This window comes from Accipiter gentilis, chromosome 13 (assembly GCF_929443795.1).
Source record: "Accipiter gentilis chromosome 13, bAccGen1.1, whole genome shotgun sequence".
Lineage (NCBI taxonomy): Eukaryota > Metazoa > Chordata > Aves > Accipitriformes > Accipitridae > Astur > Astur gentilis.
Window position 1 is genome coordinate 15,859,286 of NC_064892.1, and position 20,643 is coordinate 15,879,928.

General features: G+C 36.7%; 1 protein-coding gene across 2 annotated transcripts in view; it reads right to left on the reverse strand.

Annotated features, from left to right (window-relative positions):
* Positions 1-2,520: 2,520 nt before the first annotated feature.
* The window catches only part of NDFIP2 (Nedd4 family interacting protein 2), a 49,931-nt gene continuing 31,808 nt past the window's right edge, over positions 2,521-20,643 (reverse strand). For both annotated transcript variants that reach the window (XM_049816044.1, XM_049816043.1), the window contains 4 exons: positions 14,660-14,784; positions 10,587-10,653; positions 6,197-6,302; positions 2,521-4,338 (listed from right to left, as the gene is read on the reverse strand). In XM_049816044.1, coding sequence (XP_049672001.1) covers positions 6,199-6,302; positions 10,587-10,653; positions 14,660-14,784 — 296 coding nt within the window. In that variant the 3' untranslated portion in view covers positions 2,521-4,338; positions 6,197-6,198. The remainder of the gene's footprint in view (positions 4,339-6,196; positions 6,303-10,586; positions 10,654-14,659; positions 14,785-20,643) is intronic.

Consider the following 20,643-nt stretch of genomic DNA (forward strand, 5'->3'; position numbering starts at 1 on the left):
TCAGACTCCAGGAGTGAGCTCTCACCAGCTACGTACAGCAGCAGCAGAAGTGGACTGACCAGCAACGTTACTGCAATTACAGTAAACGACAAGAGTCAATTAATGAACACATGCAAGTGAAGCCTGCTTTATAGTTATTTTACTAATCAACAATTTATAGCAGCAGCGGTCTGTTCCATGTGCAACTGGGCATTTGGAAGTCATGGGACTACACCAACCTAGAAAATTAAGAAGGATGGGCATCTGTGCAGCCGTGTCTAATGAAGAATCAATGAACAACTTCTCGTATTACACTAAGGATACCCCCGCAAACACTGTGTTTCTTTGACCACAAGAAAAATTAAGAGTGAAGACTACATGAACAGCTGTAAAAACATGGGGATAACTGTAACTATGCCTCAATATAAAAGAACTAAAGTGTTTTTTGAATATATACCTTTCTGGTTTTGGCAAAAAAAATTACAAACAATAGCTGGAAAGCTGATGCTGTTTGCAATACTTTTAAGCCTCACTGCATGCAAGTCTCCTTAGGTAGAAAATATACCACAGGCAAAAATCTAGGAAAGCTGACTGTTCTTTCATTTGGGAAGGGTGGGAAAAACCCAAAACAAAACAACAATTACATATCAGAAAAAAGTTTAACGTTGATCGTGCAGACACTTCACGAACTAAAGGAAAATATACCTAAACCAAATTCTGCCACTGTTTTAATTCCACTTGCATATGCAATACTTACAACAGGTGGATGGCACGGTCACGTATTTTAAGCATTTTCAGTTGTCTGAAAGTCATTGATTTTAAAAAGTTGGCTTACCTGAAAATATGGATGTATAAAAATACAAAGCATCACTGCAGTTAAGAAAAAAAAGTTAGAAATTGCTAGGTGGTTATTTATTAACTGCAGGCAACATGCAGTAGGGCAGCCTTCTACCTGTCCTTGTGGGGTGCATAACAAGTGCACAGAGGAAGAAGGGGCATGGAAGTGGAAAGGATATGCCAAGTAGAGAAGATACAGATGCTAAAAGTATCCTTAGAAGTATAAAGGAAAAAGATAAGGATGTTGGGATGGTAGAAAAGAACAATATACATAGGACAAATATACACTGGACTCCACTGCTTCTGGGTAGCTGTGCATGTATGCTAATCACATTTTAGCATAATTAGAATTTTCTTTTCCTTATTGAGACTTATCTATTTCCATACCAGAGGTTATTCACCTTCTCTTCAAAAATCCAGGACGCAATAGTAGTTTCACGAGATGAACTTTTTGTTCAAGTGAACAATTCAAGCAACCACACAGGAGGGACTAATGCAGAGTTTTATGGGAAAACATTCTCAAATACTAGAGAAGAGATTAAAAGCTTTCTGATGTTAGGATAGCACATTAATAAAACCACTTTTCCTCACCTGTTGTCATTGTTCAAAGGGAGGGAAGCAGACCCAGAAAGAGCAGGGTGTTGAAACCAGGTTAAAAGGTGTTGTAGGATGAGGACGGTGTCCATACTCCAGGTGAGATAGCAAAGAGGATGCTTGGAGACAACCTCCTCTCTGTAAGAGGACTGGAAGTGCGAGTGCTGGGTCATTTCTGAAATGCGTTAATACGAGTTGCAGGCTACTTGAATCATAATTCAAGATGTCCATGTCCCTGTAGTGTCCACATCAATAAAAGTAGATGACAAAACTAAAGAAATTACATTTGTGACAGTTGCTTGAATAAAATGGAATTTTCTCTCCCCACCTCCCCTCCCCCAGCTGCTTTTACCCCAAACTTCAAAGCCTTATTTGCATTCATACAAAATCTGTTTACAGTCAACTTCACTGCAGTAGTGGAGCCCCCCCCCGCCCCTCCCCAGCTAAGACACAAAGCAAAGCTGGCCAGGTGTCTCTAAACCACAGAGCCAGCTGCTCCTAACCAAGCTCACAGGAAATAGCAAGGAAAATATGCAGCATTTGACACATCTGGAATAGATTGCAGGGTCTTTGAAAACAGTGTCCCAGTTCCCTTCCTCCTGCTGATGAGATTTCAGGCTACCAAACTGCTGCATCAACTACAGAGGATTAGATAACATGTGTACATTTTTAACCCTACATATTCTTTCTGTCCAAATGAGGACTTCTGCAAGCTACTCCAGGAAAAAAACCAACAAAACAAAACCAAACCACAACAAAACCAAGTATCTGTATGAAGCTTTCTGTAAAATGCAGTGGAGCAAAAAGAAATAATTCAGTCGGAAGACTGCTACTTAATTTGAGAAAATTGATATAGTTGGAAAATAGTACTAGCTGATATTGGTAAACATAGAAAATGAATCAATATTGCATGCTTTGCAGAGTTGTATCAACTCATTAGAAGACATGTCCTTACACATCGTTGCTATAAAACACAAGATGAAAAGAAGAGTAGAGAGGATTGGTTAGTACCTATTTTGCCAAGTAATTTGTCTATAATTCCACGTTGACACAAATACTGCAGCATGCATTTTTCAACATGAAATACAAAAAAACCAAAAAGCATAAGTCTTAACTAGCAAAACAAAGCAATGTTTTATTATCTGCTTCTTTTTCATATGGACAATGAATGCAAAAGAACACAGAAATGAACAGGTAATTTTAGAAGGAAATCCCAATCGGATATTGAACATAATACTTAATTTTACTCTTTCCATAAAAAGCTGGGAAGTGGAGGTGCCCCTAAATTTTTAGTCACTTTCAGTATCTCTGAAAGATTAAGAAAATGAATAATGTGACCAGTTTACATATGTGTATTTTAAACATTCATTATAGATACAAAACTGAATACAGCACTAGCTTAAAACAACATAAACCTCACTGGTTTTAATGTTAGTAATAAAAAGGCAGAATTCTAATATAAAAAGAAAAACTGGAGGAAAGTATTTGTATTTTTTTTCCTCAAAGGTGCAACCGACAACCAATGTATTTTTGCAACTGAGATTCCAGTTCTACAAAGGACTGAGAGATGTATTCTCCTACTTAAGGAGAAGCATAAATTTCAAACTTTAAAGGAAACCACACATGCATGAACAGTAGACAGTACCCTTTAAAGAGATGGTATTTTTAAGAAAGTAATGGTATACCTTAAACGAACAGAGGGAGAGGTGCAACACACATTTTCTACTTTCGGACCTTGAAAAGATATATTTTTTTTCCTTTATAGATTATTTCCAAAATTACCTTACATTAGTTTATTCTTAGGAAATGGCAAAGTACTTATTCTAAACAAGTGTTGTAAGACAGCTATATGAATTTTTTTTGAGAAGCCGTCAGGGTGGATGTTTTATTTATACTGAACTCAAGACTTCTTAAACAGAGACAGCGTTATAACCCAGGGAATACATTTTCAATACTCTTGTTTCAGGAGCAGAGGTGCACCTATGAGGATCCAACTGCATAACCAAGGACTAAAGATGTAAGGCTGTCCGTCCCTGCTAACATGAACAAACTCTATCTTTTAAAGGGATCATGCATATGAATAACGACTTTCAGGCTCAAGCCCAAACCAGTTAATAATAATTCATGTGAGGAAAGTTAGGATGAGACAAACAATTCACTGCCTTTACCTCCAAAATGACACCTAATAGTAACTATACCCTTAATAGCCAATTAACAAAAAATATGTATGTAGCTCTAAGATTAAACAAAATTTAGAGAATATGCTGTTACAAAATATATTTTGACATATTTCCTAAGAAGCAATTCAAACAGTCATTTATGCAGAGTTATTTACAGGGGACTCAAAGTGGAGTATCAGTTTTAAGCAAACCAGTATATTGGTTTGAATTTGATAAAATATTGGTGAATACAAGTTCGTGACAATAAGGAACTTTGGGGTTTAGTAAACTTAATGTTCTACACAATCATTAAATGAATCTAAATTATATAAAAAAACCTGTCTGAACTGGTTAATCTGAATCATTTAATGCATTTCATTGTACTCAAAGTTCAGATCAACAAGTCAGTGGTACATACGTGCTGTGAAACAAGTTACCACTTAAGTCTTTCAGATACAACAAGCACAGATTAACCCAGTCTGACTGTACCTAATCTATACTAACAGATGGTTTGTTCGTACTTCAATACTATCTTTTTAACAAGCACATATACAAATGTGCTAGAACAAAAGGCAGCAATTATAAATATTTACTAGGATGACCAGCACTGGTATTAGAGCATAAACCATCCTGTCATTCGTTTTTGAAGCCGTATCTTCACTAATTTGTCTTCTTGTTTTAGTAGTCTTCTATCCTATTAAGTCGGAGGGTTACAGATCAGCTGGAAGTTGCACACTGGTATAGGAAAGGAATGTCTGTTCCATGCAGTCTAGAGATAAAGAAAGAGTTATACTTCAGTTCACCGCAGTGATTCACTAGAATTAGCATTGCTAACTGATGTTAAACCTAGAAGCAGCAAAGCAGCAGCCTTTTCCCCTCCGCATGTCAGGGTGGGAGGAAAAAGCAAAAACTTACTGTGATTTTGTTATCATTTAAAAAGAACACCTGATAGTATTCTGTAACTGTAAAGATAATATTTGTTATTTCTTAAAACTAATAGTCACTGTGGAAGAAGTTACCTGTCTATGCAAGAACAAGGACATTTAAGTGTAATAGCAATTAATTTGAACTTCTTGTTTCAATACTTAAGAAGCTTCAAAAAAATAGTATTTACATGTCCCACTCTCTAAACACTCCACAGACCTTATCAGCCCATACATGTCAGCGATGCTTACAGGTAAAGGAAAAAAATCAAAGCCACTGAACTCAGCACAAATCTTTAACTTCAATTAATGCTGAATTAAACAGTATTTTGTCCCAAAGCAGAATTTTAATTGCAGGAGAGCAAAGAATCCTAGACCACATTATTCTACACTCTCATTATTCTCTTCAAGCTTGTTTTCAAATACCCATTAGTCCTACCAAGTATTTTTGAAATAGGTTTTTTTAAACTTTATTGTACCGAAAGCTAACATATTTTCAGTCTCATCTCTACAAATTTCGGTATTCTGAAGAGGTTACCACATTACTAAGAGGAGTGGTATATAACTATTGTAAAAAGGAAATGCTGCCATGTAGATGCCAATTAAGGTTGGTTACTAAAAGGCAATATATGCCTTAGTTATTTAACTTTAACCTACCTCATAATTTTGACAAAATGGCACATTAAAAAGAAATATTAGGTTACAGATATGTTAACAGATTTCTTCCATGATCAAGAACTATATAGTACAGCATAGATATTTATCATTAGCTGTTTTTAAATATATATCACTGTCATATAAAAGTAACCGTTTTTTTCTAGGCAAATACCGTCTCAGTTTTTTTCAGGCTTCAATGTCTTGCTGGTTACTTCATATTGATCCTGTGACCAATCTTGGAGAAAAGTTATGAAAAGCTGCTTTATTACAGCAAATATAGCTTCTCAATTAAGTCAAAATACAGTATTTAAGCACTTTAAGTAAACTGCAGAGTAATGAAAATGTTACAGTACGTATTTCTAGGCTTAAATTTATCTCATCATGCAGTTTAAGTAAGAAGTTGAACACAAACTCAGACCCTGGTTTAAGTTACACAATGAAGTCCAATAGATCCACCTAACGGATAAAAAGTATTAAAGAAAAAAAAAAAAAAGAAAAAAAGAGTGGATATGTGCCAGACTGATTAGTCAGCTACCTGAAGGATATATAAAGTACGCTGTTGCATACACAATAATCATAGTTGTACATGACTGTCTTAATCCAGTCATGTAAAGAGAGACAATACTCATCTATTGTTTGCATGTTCAGATCCATGTCAATCAGATTTAATATGCAGGCAGATTACTGTTTCCTAACTTGCTGAAAACAGGTTGACTACTAAAGCCAGTTTTCCAACACAAAGGACAGTATCCTGACAGGCAGCAGATACTGTTTCTTGCTTAGGAAAAACAACAGGTTCCTCTTCTTTTTTGTTTCTGAACATTAGTTGCAGGGACAACTGGAGACAACACGGATACATTATTTACTTTCAAATTTCATGACTTACAAGAACTTCTGGTCCCTATAATATATACAACATTCATGACAGACGTTCAAAACCCATGCGACTTCCGTTTTGTGACAGAAGTTTGATTATTTATTTTGAATAAGTATTTCATTCTCCTCAGTTTTCCTGGGAGAGATAATCTTATCGCCAAAATTACTTACCTTCAGTACAAGAAAAAAAATCTTGTTCTGTGAGCAGCTGCCATGCTTTCAGACATATTTCTGACTTTAAGATAATTAACAAAGCCTCGAAAGAACAGGAGGAGTCCTAAAAGTAGAAAATGCACAAAATGAAGTGTAACAACCTAAGTACACGCTATCCCACATTATTCTTATTAAAATAATTTTTAAAAATCTAGATTATACTAAGTGAGGTCTTTATGCATCAGTCTTCTGTTTTTATCTTGTGATATTAGGATATAGCCTTATAGAAGGCTTTTCAGAAATTTTACACTCATTCTGGGTTCAAGTATCATCTGCTAAAAAGACTGCATGTATGAATTTAAAAAAAAGAATACATACTGCACATTCTTTTCAAGTAGAATTCTTAAAATAACTTACTAGTGTGCTCGAAGACTACCTGAACCACAAAGTGTACCATTAGAAATGTATAAATGTATTGCAAGTCAAAAGAGAGAAGGAAAAAAACAAAACCAAAACCAAAAAAAAAAGACAGTACAGATTGCTCTAGCAACAAGACAATAATAAACTACAGTAGATTATGGCTTGAGACTTAACCATCCAGGAAAATGCACCTGTCCAAGAGGAGGAAGAACAATAGTCGATTCAAAGAAAATTACTCAACATGTGTTATGATTACTCCTCCCCCCCCCCCCCCCCCCCCCAACTCCATTGTGCTGGGTTTGGCTGGGATAGAGTTAATTTTCTTCATAGTAGCTAGCATGGGCCTATGTTTGGGAATTGTGCTGAAAAACAGTGTTGCTAACACAGGGATATTTTAGTTACTGCTGAGCAGGGCTTACACAGAGCCAAGGCCTTTTCTGCTTCTCCCCCCACCTCACCAGCGAGGAGGCTGGGGGAGCACAAGAGGTTGGGAGGGGACACAGCCGGGACAGCTGACCCCAACTGACCCAAGGGATATCCCAGACCATACGACATCATGCTCATTATATAAAGCTGGGGGAAGAAGAAGGAATGGGGGATGTTCAGAAGGACAGGGTTTGTCTCCCCAAGTAACCATTACACGTGATGGAGCCCTGCTTTCCTGGAGATGGCTGGACACCTGCCTGCCCATGGGAAGTGGTGAATGAATTCCTTGTTTTGCTTTGCTTGTGCACGCAGTTTTTGCTTTATCTGCTGAAATGTCTTTATCTCGGCCCACGAGTCTTCTCACTTTTACCCTTCTGATTCTCTCCCCCTTCCCACTGCAAGGGAGGCGAGTGAGCGGCTGCGTGGTGCTTAGTTGCCGGCTGGGGTTAAACCACAACATCCACATTTCAAATTATTTTTAAACTTTTAAATTTAACTGCATTTGAAAGAATATTTCAGGTCTGATAAGAGGAACAGGAGATACAGAATAGTCACACAGAAGTTACAGTTGCAACAATGGAAATCACTAACATGTCGTCAGCATCATTTTATAATTTCAGAGATTCACTGGACATCTGAACAAACCAACCCAAAACCCCACATCGTTACATAGTGGACATAGCTCTTTGGTCCATTTTCCTCCACTAAGTAATCTTCAACAGATTAATGCATTCATCAGTTGGATCAGGGAGAATCCAACACAGATAAACCAACTTGCCCAAAGAGTTGAGGGGGTCAAAATCTGAATTCCACATCCAGTGGAGAGAAACGTGAGCCTAGAGAGCAATTCTCCTCATTAAATGAACACACAGGTACCTTGAAGATATATGCTTATGTATATACATACATGTATACCTTAAGATTCCAAAGGTTCAAATGAAGAAACTAAACTGAAGCTTAACAAGTTTAACAAAGGATTTCATCCTTTTCATCATCTTGCATCCTAATAAACAATCTCGATGGTTCCACTGGTATTTTACTATGTGATGCACTTTTTCTTCCTGCTCTCCAGGTTGAGACTAATTTTTTGTTTTTCCTATGCTCGTTTCTTCTCCAAATGCTTTTTACTTGTAAATTTTTGTTTTATTTACTTTCTTTTTGCTTTTTTAAAACCAAAACCTCATCTGGACACACACACACAAAAAACCAAACAAGAGAATGCTCTGCTAACCATTGGAACTTTGACCTAAGCCAGACACATTTCTGTGATTAAGGTGATTTCTGCATGAAGAAAGCACTAAGATCTGGATCAAAAGTCTGCTACAAAAGCTGCTACCCAGACATTACCAGAGATAGTCCCGCGTTCAACTAAAAAGCAGCTGAAACAGCAAAAGGTGGGCAGGCAGCTCTTAAGGTACCTGAAAGCATACTTTCTGCGTTACATATGTTGGAAAACCAGTCCAAGTTCAACCCGTATTTTATATTTCTCTGTTTAGGGAAGAAAAAAAAAAAAAACCCACAAAAAACCACTTTCCATTGTGTTCCTCAAAAAGAAACATTGGCTAGCATTTAAATTTAAAAATTAGAATTGTGTGTCTCTTCAATTTGTTCACTATACATGACAGCTCCTTGGAAGCAGACCACTTTGCTTTTCCATGAAGCATGAGCAGATTTTTCCAGATGTTGAAAGAAGGGAAGGGAGCAGAAAGAGATAGGTGAACACCAGAAAGAGAAGATGGCAATAAGCGGGCTCGAGTATGTCAAAGGACTACACAAAAGAAAGAATCCAACTCAGTTCATTCACATCTGAAAAGATGCAGGACATGCTACTTCACATGCTCTAATGGGAAAGTTATCTGAAAAAATGAAATACAGATCTTGTTGGCAGAGCTCCCATGACTTGATAATACTCCTCCATGTCCTACTAAGTAGCTTGGTTGGGTTAAATCCTTCTATGGTGTTCTAGCAATCTCAGTATATCCACTTTATCAGTTTAAAAACACTGTTGGTGTATTACATGCAAAACATTCGTAAGACAAGGGAATGTTGACTGCTGGATGCATACCGCATGCCTCACAGTGCCTTTTATTCCAAGGCATATTATAAATTTTCTGAGTTAAAAAAAAACAAAACAAAACAAAAAAAAAACCAAAACAAGCGCATGCCAAAAAAACTTCAAACAGTTAAGGCTGACAAGGGCTGTAAGAGACTAGGAAAAAGAAGAACTACAAATGCACAGCTTTTTCAATAGACATGGTGAGGGGAAATGTTAGGGGAAGAACACACTATTTTCATCCAAGTGAAAACAGTGTCAAACCCCAATTTCAGGCACCACAAGGGTTTGGTTTAATTAAAGGTTTATCTGGAGATGTTTGTACCTGTAAAGAGTCATTTCACTTGGTACTTAAATGCGAAATCACCTCAGATTATTAAAGCATTCAAAGGACTGGCGCGGTGATGTGTTAAACATCTGCAGTTTCTATGTATCTCAAGCAACCAAGTGAATGGTAGAGCAAGCCAAGTATTAACAAATCTGATGAATGCCCTGAAAATTTACTAAAAGGCAGATAGAGAAAGTTTTATGTAACATCTTTTAAGATTTCTGGCATTTTTTTGTGAGAGAAATAGTCAGTCACAAACAGTCAGGATCTCAGTGGTTTTTGGGTTTTGTTTTTTAAATTTACTCATCATTTCATTCTAACATTTGCTGTTAGCCATTTGAGTCAATTGACTCAAAGGGAAGAGTGCCACCTACTGAACCAGCGACAAGTTACTACGCTTCCAGAGCTAGAAAAGAAAATGGATAGTAGCATTCACTTCTGTAAAAGAAAATCATTCCAGATTCCATATTCAAATTACAAAATCCACAGCAGGAAAAAAGGTATAGTGGTTGGGGTTTGGTATATCCTAATTAAAAACAGGCAGAAGAGCAGAATTTGATGCATGTAAGACTTTGAACATGGGCAGACAGACCTCTCTAAGAGAAAACTGACATCATGGGAGCACTGTGATCAGAAAGCATGAAGCCATTCTCTTGTCCAACTGAGAAACTACTGATGCAGTATGCATTTCAAAGAACTAGAAAAGGACATTTCATGACCTATGTACCAGACAGCAGACTCCACCTTCCTAGGATCAGTTACATATCTTAAAATTTAATACTTGACATACAGGTTTATACATGTAAGTACTAGATAGAACTCACTTTTCAATACGTTCTCTACATAAAGCTGAAGTTTCATTACACAGATCTGCACCTTTAGATCAGTAAAAGCAGCTTAAGAAGCACAAACTGCAAGTCTCAGGTATGTACATAATTACATCTGTAGATGAAAATTTTTTGAGCTAAAGGTTATTTGAATAGTCTGCAGTTCACACAGTAACACCACTATGGTAACCAATAACCTCATGAATACTATATAAATAAAAACAACACACAAGACTATCAGCAGCTAAAGAAAAACACATAGCTAAACAGGTTACAGAACTCTTGCTTACAATGACATGACTCATCTTTAAGTACTTCCACATCAAAACAGAAATGTTTTCAATTGCCACTTACCAAGTACGAGAAATATCCACCAAAGCCAGTACTGTCCATTGAAATATCCAGTAAAATAATCTGAAAACTGAAATTCATACACGAGGCTTAGCTGCAGTAAGACAGATGACTAAAACACATTTAATGCACTATGCAAATAGAGAGGAGAAAGCAACTTTGAATAAAAGTAATATATTCAACTAAAATGCAAAACCGGTATTTGTGCAGCAGTGTAATATACAAATAGCACTTCCAGTGTCAGTTGGTCTGTGGTAAAGTTACTTTAAAACCTCTAAAAAAATATGTGTGTGTATATGCATATATAAAAAAAGAAATTAAAAAACCTTGTATTACATGCCCGAGTCATCCGACATTTTCTATTATAATGAATCACCATTTGTTGATTTTCCTTTTTTCACCCCAATGCCTGCCATCGCAAACACATTACAGCAGCCTGCTGCTTTAGATATTAACACGAAAAGCCACATTAGTTTAAGCTTATCAGACAGGGATGTTCTGCTGACCCCTCAAAAGAAGAGCTTTTGACCTTCTGTATACCCCCTACTGTTAATCGCTGCCAAGAATACCAGCCCCATAAAGACCCCCAACTCATTAAAGTCTTTTCATTTTCAAACCAGCATTCAGTTCCCAGCAGTGAGCTGAACGCAACTAAATGAACCTTGAAGTGGCATTTCAACTGTTCCTGTTAGTGACCATGGTAGACAGTTTTGTCCTCCCTGTGATGTGGGAGGCAGCTGGAGGGCAGGGTGTGATGGTATTGGAGACAGGTATCTGTGCCTTTACCAGACTCCAGACTGCATGCTTCACTGATAAAAAGGCTAATCAGATGTCTCCAAAACTCGCATAAGAAGTAGGAATGGGGAGATGCGTGAAAAGTTGCCAGAAGGAATAAAATAATCTATTCAGTAGCTCTGCACACTTTTCATACACTTCCCGCCCTACTGTCATTCAGTATGTTTACTGCATCCTGCCACAGTGCTTCCCCTTTGCCATTTCCAGGACACTTCAGTAATATCAACCAAGAAATCACATAATTCAGTTTACTAAAGGGGGGAAAAAGGGGGGAAAAGAAAAAAAAGAAGAAAAGGGGGGGGGGGAAAGAAAAAAAAGAAGAAAAGGGGGGGGGGAAGAAAAAAAAGAAGGAAAGGGGGGGAAAAGAAAAAAAAGAAGGAAAGGGGGGGGAAGAAAAAAAGAAGAAAAGGGGGGGGAAAAGAAAAAAAAGAAGAAAAGGGGGGGAAAGAAAAAAAAGAAGAAAGGGGGGGGGGAAGAAAAAAAAGAAGAAAGGGGGGGAAAAGAAAAAAAGAAGAAAGGGGGGGGAAAGAAAAAAAAGAAGAAAAGGGGGGAAAAGAAAAAAAAGAAGAAAAGGGGGGAAAAGAAAAAAAAGAAGAAAAGGGGGGAAAAGAAAAAAAAGAAGAAAAGGGGGGAAAAGAAAAAAAAGAAGAAAAGGGGGGAAAGAAAAAAAAGAAGAAAAGGGGGGAAAAGAAAAAAAAGAAGAAAAAAGGAAAAAGAAAAAAGAAGAAAAAAGGAAAAAAGAAAAAAAGAAGAAAAAAGGAAAAAAGAAAAAAGAAGAAAAAAGGAAAAAAAGAAAAAAGAAGAAAAAAGGAAAAAAGAAAAAAGAAGAAAAAAGGAAAAAAGAAAAAAAGAAAAAAGGAAAAAAGAAAAAAAGAAGAAAAAAGGAAAAAAGAAAAAAAAAGGAAAAAAGGAAAAAAGAAAAAAAGAAGAAAAAAGAAAAAAGAAAAAAAGAAGAAAAAAGAACAAAGAAAAAAAAGAAGAACAAAGAAAAAAGAAGAACAAGAAGAAAAAGAAGAAGAAAAAGAAGAAGAAAAAGAAGAAGAAAAAGAAGAAGAAAAAGAAGAAGAAAAAGAAGAAGAAAAAGAAGAAGAAAAAGAAGAAGAAAAAGAAGAAGAAAAAGAAGAAGAAAAAGAAGAAGAAAAAGAAGAAGAAAAAGAAGAAGAGATACTGGGCCACATATGCAACCAGAAATAAGAATCCAAGACACTTAAAGAACTCTAGATTATTGGTTTTTTTCTTCAAGTAACTGTGCACCGAGAGCCACATGTTTTCTCCAGAATAAAGCCAGATAATGTGAATTCTTTAAAGGTTTAATCTTGTACTGTATTCATTTTTGTGGGTAATGCAAGAAAAAAAAAAAAAAAAAAATCAAGGAACAGAATTGCTAAGTTGAACTAAAGAATTGGTACTTACATTATCCCTATATAAACACTGTAATTTCTATGACTCGGCAGAGCAAGCATTTCATATTTTGACACTTCATTAAAATATCAAATGAATACTCAATTCCCAGGAAGGTGACAACATTGTTAATCCCATCTCACTTGATAGTCAGCATTTTCAGTTCTCTAAACATATATACCAGTACTCTTTTTTTTAAAGTTACAATTTCATTTAATCAGAAAGAAGATTTACTAAAACCAGCAATCAGATACTGGCCTGTGTGCATTACTCTCATACTTTCTTTAGGCAGAAGCAGCCATGGCTGCAGAATTTCCCCAGCAGCAAAACTGTGCTTTTGTTCCCCCACCCATTCCCGCCCCCCTGTAAAAACTGATACAGAGAGAGAATATGTGAACTCGGATTGTTTAGACACTATTAAGTTTTATACAGTACTGACTCTGAGTGAGAAGGAGCAGCACAAGCCTTCGGAGGAGCTTGAAACAAAGGCACAGAACAATTTTGTGCACACACACATATTCTTGTGTGTAGCCATTAAACCAGAATTGTCGACGTACACCTTATGAGCTTTCTGCTGTTATCTCTAGAAAGGGAGACAACACAGGAAGATGATAATCTTCACTATGAAAAGAAAGACCCCTGAGGTCTTGGAATTGGTCAGCTCTAATATTTTAGAATTAGCAACAGATTATATAAAAAAATTTAAAGATAGTCTAGAGCACAGTAATTCGTCACGGAAATTTAGCATATATTAATTTTGTGTTTGTTATGAGCACAGTTTCAAGCAGACAGGAATAATAAAACTGATACAATGAGCAAGTTCTGCTCTCTGTTTAGTATGCCTCAAGGGAAGCTGATAATATCCCCAATGAATGCATAGTTGAAAAATTCATGTCTTCTCGCTCCCCTAAGATAAATTCCATCGCAAACCCTGAATTCCAACCAAATACACCAGAATCACACCTGGTCCAGTAGCATTCCCTTGCTCTGGGGAAGCAAAAAAACAAAAAAAAAAAATCACCCTCAGCTCTGAGAAGGATGCAGGACATGTCCAGGAAGAACCACGCAATTTCTTCTCTCTACAATCCTTTTACTATCGTGCTAAAACCAAATCAAGTTACTAGAACACACACAGAAAAAAAATAAAAATAGTTCAGAGTTGGCAGGGCATAAAAGATGACTCTAAGTTATCTAAGATCTCTTTCTTCATCAGACAGGATGAGATTTTAAATGTTGTGTCTCACAGACATGTAGAAATCAAGTTCAGAAAGAAACATTACGTTTCATCTAGCATCCACTTAGTCAGCTAAGTAACTTCCATTTGGCTAACATACCTTTCTTAAAAGTATCTAGCCTTGCAGTGAAAATACCAAGAAATTGAGCATCTAAGATGGTAAAAATATGACTAACTCCATATTTGATTTTGACTTGATTCAGTATCTATCTCACAAGGAATAAAAGAATCCGATACAAGGTTTTCTGATCCCCCCCCCTCCCCCCCAATAGACCGAGCCATTTATAAATCTTTCATATAGGACACTATAATACCAGTGACGTTTTAGGTACTTGCTCCACTTCTTCTGTATGCTTTTAAATACTTGTGCAAAGAATGAGTCATTCTGCATTTGTTTCAGTGGAAAGATGAATGTAAAATGCTATGTCAGATAAAAACCGATTAGGCTTCATCATTAGCAAGCACATATGAATATAGAGCAAGTAAATTCTCTGCTCAAGTGGAAGTTGGAGAAAATTCTAGGCCCTCTCTTAAGCACTGGAATTTAATATACTGATTTTTAATTCCATTACTATATATCCTTGAATAAATTGTTATGGTTTGGTTCTACAAACAGAGTCCGTACAGTGTGAATCAAGAAACATACCCGTACAATGAGAATCCATTTGATCAGGGACAGACCAAATCCACAGATTGCACCATACCTTCCAGCTATAGTATTTGTTATACAGAAGGATAAACAAAATCCAATCCAGTTGAAAATAAATGCCACTACAAAATAAAAGAAACAGTAGCTTCTGTTAATCTGTATAGCTAAGCAAACAGACTTAACATTAATTTAACTTTTAAACTAATAAGGACATGCTTACACAGTCAGTAATTCCCTTCCGGTAATTCAGGCTTTCAGAGATCGACTTTGAACCCAGACATTCCCCACAGTATAGTCACTTAATAACAAAGCAAATGGTAAACAGGCTGGAACCTACTACTTTAAATGAGAGAAAATTCCAACATAAAGTATTACATTGCTACAGAAATCTAATCAGGTGACACTAGACATGAAGGGTAAATGCAAAGGACTATAACATATAAGACTTGATTAAAACAAAGAAAAAAACAACAACCTTGCTACACTTTTATAACCAAAAAAATAGTTATATGCACACATACGTGCATGTATCAAGGCTGCATATTCAGCTTTTATCCAGTTTGGATCGAACAGAATAAAAGTATCCACTCTTGCTCTGTAAACATAGTATAGAAATGAAGAGAAGTTGAGAAGCTGATGTTTCATTGGTTACTGTCTTCCCTTTTAGATCTATATTCAAGCATAAGATATAAGAAGCCTTGGAAGTTTTACACAGAAGCTTAAGAAATCATGAAACAAAAAGGCCATTGAGCATAACTACCACCGTCACTTCAATTAACACTTTTACACAACTCCAGTAGTTTTACAATTTAAAGTTTCGTATCTGCATATGTACTTGACAATCAACAACATCATCTGTATTGACTTCAGTTTGCACGCATTAGGTCAAAGTGTGGGAATTCCCAATTAGGCGATGTCCCAGCTTTGGGAGTAAGTGAGGGCAGCTAACGAGAAAACCATCGCACAGAAAAGCTGGTGGAGCTGGCTGTAGAAGACAATTCAGGAGTTCTGGAGAGGACAAAATAGTGGAAAATTGAAAACATTTGGGAAGCCCGCAAAAACACACAAAACCCACTGAAGAGGCTAGCAGGAATGGAAGCAGGGCAAAGGGGAACAAAACCCCTGCACACAAATCCTTAATGTTTTAAATCCTCAAACTTAAGGAAAAAACAAAACCCACATAAAATTCAGACATTAAAACACCACAGAAAAAAGAAAAGTCTGCCTTTTCAGTAAAAGTTTGAACACATAGCAAAACAGTAGGAACAGAAAATTGGTCAATAGTTTTCTTAAATAAAAATCAGTTTGGGAGGATTATCTGTAAACAACCGCATTTTTTTGTAATTTAAAACCCTGATACAACTCCTCCAACAATCCACATGAAGATGCAATGATTTGCCCACAAATGCAAAATTAGTCTGTAAAACTGCAGTGGGATTCCACGAACTGTAAAGAAACTGAACTTCCAAGAGAAGTTTTGGAAGACTTTACATCAACACAGTCATTTTGTACAAGTGAGAAAACATCTTGCCTCAGACAGAGCCATAGGTAACAGATGGTGGCAATGAGAAAGCTTACTTTTATGCTAATTACTAATCTTAAGTAAAAAAAAACCAACAAACCAAAAACACAACAAACAACTCTGAATAAATGCTGATCCAAATTGGTATCCTCAGTGAAGAAAAACAGAAGAGAGCATTTCTGTTACATAAGAACAACGCTGTGACCCTAACATTTACCTAACTTTCCAAAACACAAGAAAAACATTTACATTTGAGAAAGCTTGGATACATTGTTTTGAAAACAGGATTTCCCCATTCTAAGCAAGATCTCCAAATCCACCCTATTTCTAACAGTAACAGATTTTAGAAGCTAGTTCTTCAACGTGTCTCTGTTCCTGTCTCAGCATAACAGCTTACTGCTCTCTGCCTTTGTCCCCACTACTCAAGCTACAAAAGGGGACTTCCATTATGGCTCTAAAGATAAGCATGCAAAAAACAGCCAGAAGATAGCCATGTTTCTAATGGACTATGCAGACTAGAGGAATTCCCAGAACACTTAAAATTTTATTAGGTATATATTAAAAAAAAAAGGATTTTTATAACACCTGAACTAATTTGTATACACGTTATAAAAATTAGAGATTTCCCAATCATAAATATAGGAGGGAGAAAAATTAGTTCTTATAATCAAAGTTGAACACAGTGACAATTTTAACCTCCTTCTGGATGAGTATTAGGTGGATATTTAACACTAAGTTGTTTGCCGAACTCCTGAAAGCAAAGGTATCGGCATGTTCCAATGCTGTTCACAGTAGCTTTTTCTCCTTTAACCAGTGAGCTGTTCCATCAATTTATATAAGCAGACAATGCAAGTGGGAAAGAAAAGGCATAAACTATACAAAAGTTGTAAACTACGCAAGTTCACATACCCCAATAAAACTGGACTATATACAGAAGAAAAAAATCTCACTATTTAAGTTTCGATCTGTAACCATCCACTAGAAAAATTCTGCAGCGAGGACCTAATCAAAATTCCCTGTCTTCAGCAGCATGAGAAACGTGTTACTTCCACCTCCATAAAACCTAGGCAACACATTAGGGAAATTGTCCCAACGCTGCCTTGGTGTTGCATCATTTTAATGAATTAAGATGGGCCACAATAATGTCTACATGTTTTCAATCTTTCCCATTGGTTCTCCCTCACCTCCCTTGTGTCCTATTGCTACTCCAAAAATTATCTTCACTGCCTCATTCTTGTTGCAAAATCCATTCTTTCTTTTCAGAAATGCATCTCCAGCTTCTAACCAGACTACATCAAATGAGATTTTTATCTATCTTCCTATTGGTTTTCTCCACGTCAAGATTAGCTTCATCTACCTATCTGTACCTTTTTCCACTCTGATTTCCATGTATATCCTCTGCCAGTCATGCAAGTTGTCAGACCTTTGCGGCCTGCACTGCATCTGCCTAAGAGTTACTACTATTATTTTCTGTATAATTCCTGCCTCACCTAATTATTGCAATAAAAGCTGTCCATAATTTTCAATCCTATATTGTCATAGAGAAGCCATAACACAAGTGTCTCCACCAAGCTGAGAGATAAAATACAATGGTGAAGGGACAGACTAGTAAAAGGAAGCATCTACTATTTTCTCTAGATGTATCTACGTCTTCTCTTTCTACTAAACAGACACAACCAAGTCACTGTGCAAGCTTCTTTCTGCAACAAATGCGATTGCTCCACTATTTGGCAGCATCCACTCGCTGAAATGTAAATGACACTGCTCAGCAGTGAAAAGAGATGACCTTGTCCTTCACACTGCTCCTGGTCTGACACTAATATATGCTATCATAAAGGAGAAAGCCATTCCTAAAAATGACATAGGAAGTCTAACAAGCTGCTACAACCACATCATAGTTTTAACTAAAAAGCATAACTACTGTTTACCCATCCTCTTCACGCAGCCACGTTTTGTGTTCATCTTCTAGACTCCCACTGCAAGACTAACCACCGCAGAAAGAATTGTTTCCTATCACAGAGATCGCTAGCATTTAGATTCATACTTGAGCCTAACTTTCAACTACTGTCCTCTTTCTTTTCATGAAGTTCAGACATTTAGATGAAACTCACACTGACTGCGTTGGCATCGTGATTTCAGTCTCTTTCTTTGCTACTCTAACACCATACAGACAAGTGGGTTTTATACATTCCTGAAGTGACAACAGGAGAAAGTAAGTCTATATTAATGTAATTCACATTAAAAAAAAAAATTAATCATTAAGAGTTATTTCCTCATGACAACAGAACTCATAATGAAAAACAGGTAAGAAGTTGCTTTTTGGGAGGAGGAGGGTTGGACTAAAGGCCTTTTTTTTATAAAAGGTGTTCTTGATATCCAATGTAGCGCTTACAATAATTATGTTGTACTTTCATTTCTCTTTATGGTTTGCAATAAAATAAGCCCAGCTGAAATACAAAGCACAGGATGTTCAAAATATTGCAAAAGTCTTAGAGTCTGACACGCAAAATAAGGCTACCCATCAGCTATTTCCACACCCAAAGCCCTCTTCTGAGAGGCAGTAGTCAGCATAGGATTTTTCATATCATAAATTAAAATTAGAAAAAGTCTTTTATCTATGGGCAATTCCAAAGTAGCTGGAGTAAGATAATTCAACTTGGTTTTTGACAAACAAGCTTGTATCCATTGCCATTCTTCATTCTCCAATAACTACAGGGGCAAGGCGTTAATCCATGCTTGCTTTTTGTCACTGCTCATTAAGTTGTAAAGAAACATTGACACATCCTTTCATTCTACTCCCACAATTTACAGTAAACAAAGAAAACTTAGTTTTTCAAGTTATTAAGCAATCTTGTGCAAAGGTTTTGAGTTGTATGTATTGCAATACATCAGAAGATGCATCAATAATAACAAGCATGCTAGAACAAATCTGCCTTTTCCTCAATTGTTCTTGCACTTCCCTTGCTGGTCTTTCTTACTTAGCTTTCCACAGCTACACATTAATCACTTGTCTCAAGTTTATATTCAGTATCATGAAAAGAAGCCAGCAAAACTGGTCTGAAGACCTATGCTGGTTCCAAATTTTAACCATGGCTCAAGCCTGTGGTATGTGATAAGATTATAATAGCAACTACAGATACAAAAAGCAACCATGCTCAGTTACATCCTTTATTCATTGATTTGTTTGTCCAATTACTTATTATTTTAATATAAAGCAAACACCAAAAAGCTTAATGTTTCATACCTGCCCTAGGTTTACTAAGCATACTACAATAAATAACACTCTCCAGATCTTCATGCACCACTAGAAATTATTCTTCCCAGTCCTACACAGAATGTATTCCATTCGTGAACTGGGACACATTTTTGCTCCTTCCTGAAGGGCTCACCTCAATTCTGATGGTGATCATTAGAAGCATTTGCTATCAACTTCAGACAATCAAATTTTTTTTCTACTCGGTGATGAGTGTTCAAAAACTTCCCTAGGCAGTTTACTTCTACTGCTTCATCACCCTTGCTGGTAAATTTTTCTTAATGCCCAACTAGAAGCTTCCTTGTTCCAATTATTTTGTATTGTATCCAACGCGTATGGAGAAACTATGTAAAAATTCTTCCTACATTAAGAAAGAAGTTAGGTGATTGTGTATGAAGGTCAGCCAGGCTCCCCTGATAACCACAGAGAAATAAGCACTCCCAAAACAGTTCCTTTGTGTCCTTCCAACATTTGCAATTTCAGTCAAATGACTTCCCCTCTGCTTTTCTTGCATGACTAAGGGAAACCTGCGTAACACACGTGATACAGACATACAGAAGTCAGGTTTCCTGACTTCACACTGAGGAGTCCTCCCACCAGGAATCTAGACCATCCTTACCGCTCCTCAGGAAGCCTACAACGGGGGCTGTGCTCACCCTGAGCTTGTGCTACAACTCCTGCCTTCCAACTTGTGCCCGCTTGACACCCCCTCAGTAGGTATCCTAGCTCGTGTACAGTTCATTGACTGTTTGAAGCATCTAATACCTTTGAAAACTGTATGAACATTAGTTTACAAAATTTTGGTATGGTTATTATCTATTCCAATATAGCATTTGGGACAGTATGTCCATTTACATTTTATTGGTCTGAGCTGTACACAGTGTTTAGATTACCCACATGTTGTTCAGAAAGAACAAATCAGATCTCTGTATGAGAACTTAAGCTTTGGCTGTATGATCAAACACTTTTCTCCATTTCTTCCTCATTAACCCATCTGTGAGGTTAAAATTAATATTCATTCTTCCAGGTTGTAGGGACAACCCAAAACTCCCTTCCATGGTTTCAAAGAATCCAGATGAGCTCTGCAATTCCTTCTGGGGCCCACAAGTGAAAAGGCTGGTTGGTATTTCTAAAGCACTCCTTAAATATAAGGGAAAACCATGTAAACCTTTTACTCCTGCTCAAAACAATCTCCTTCACATAATG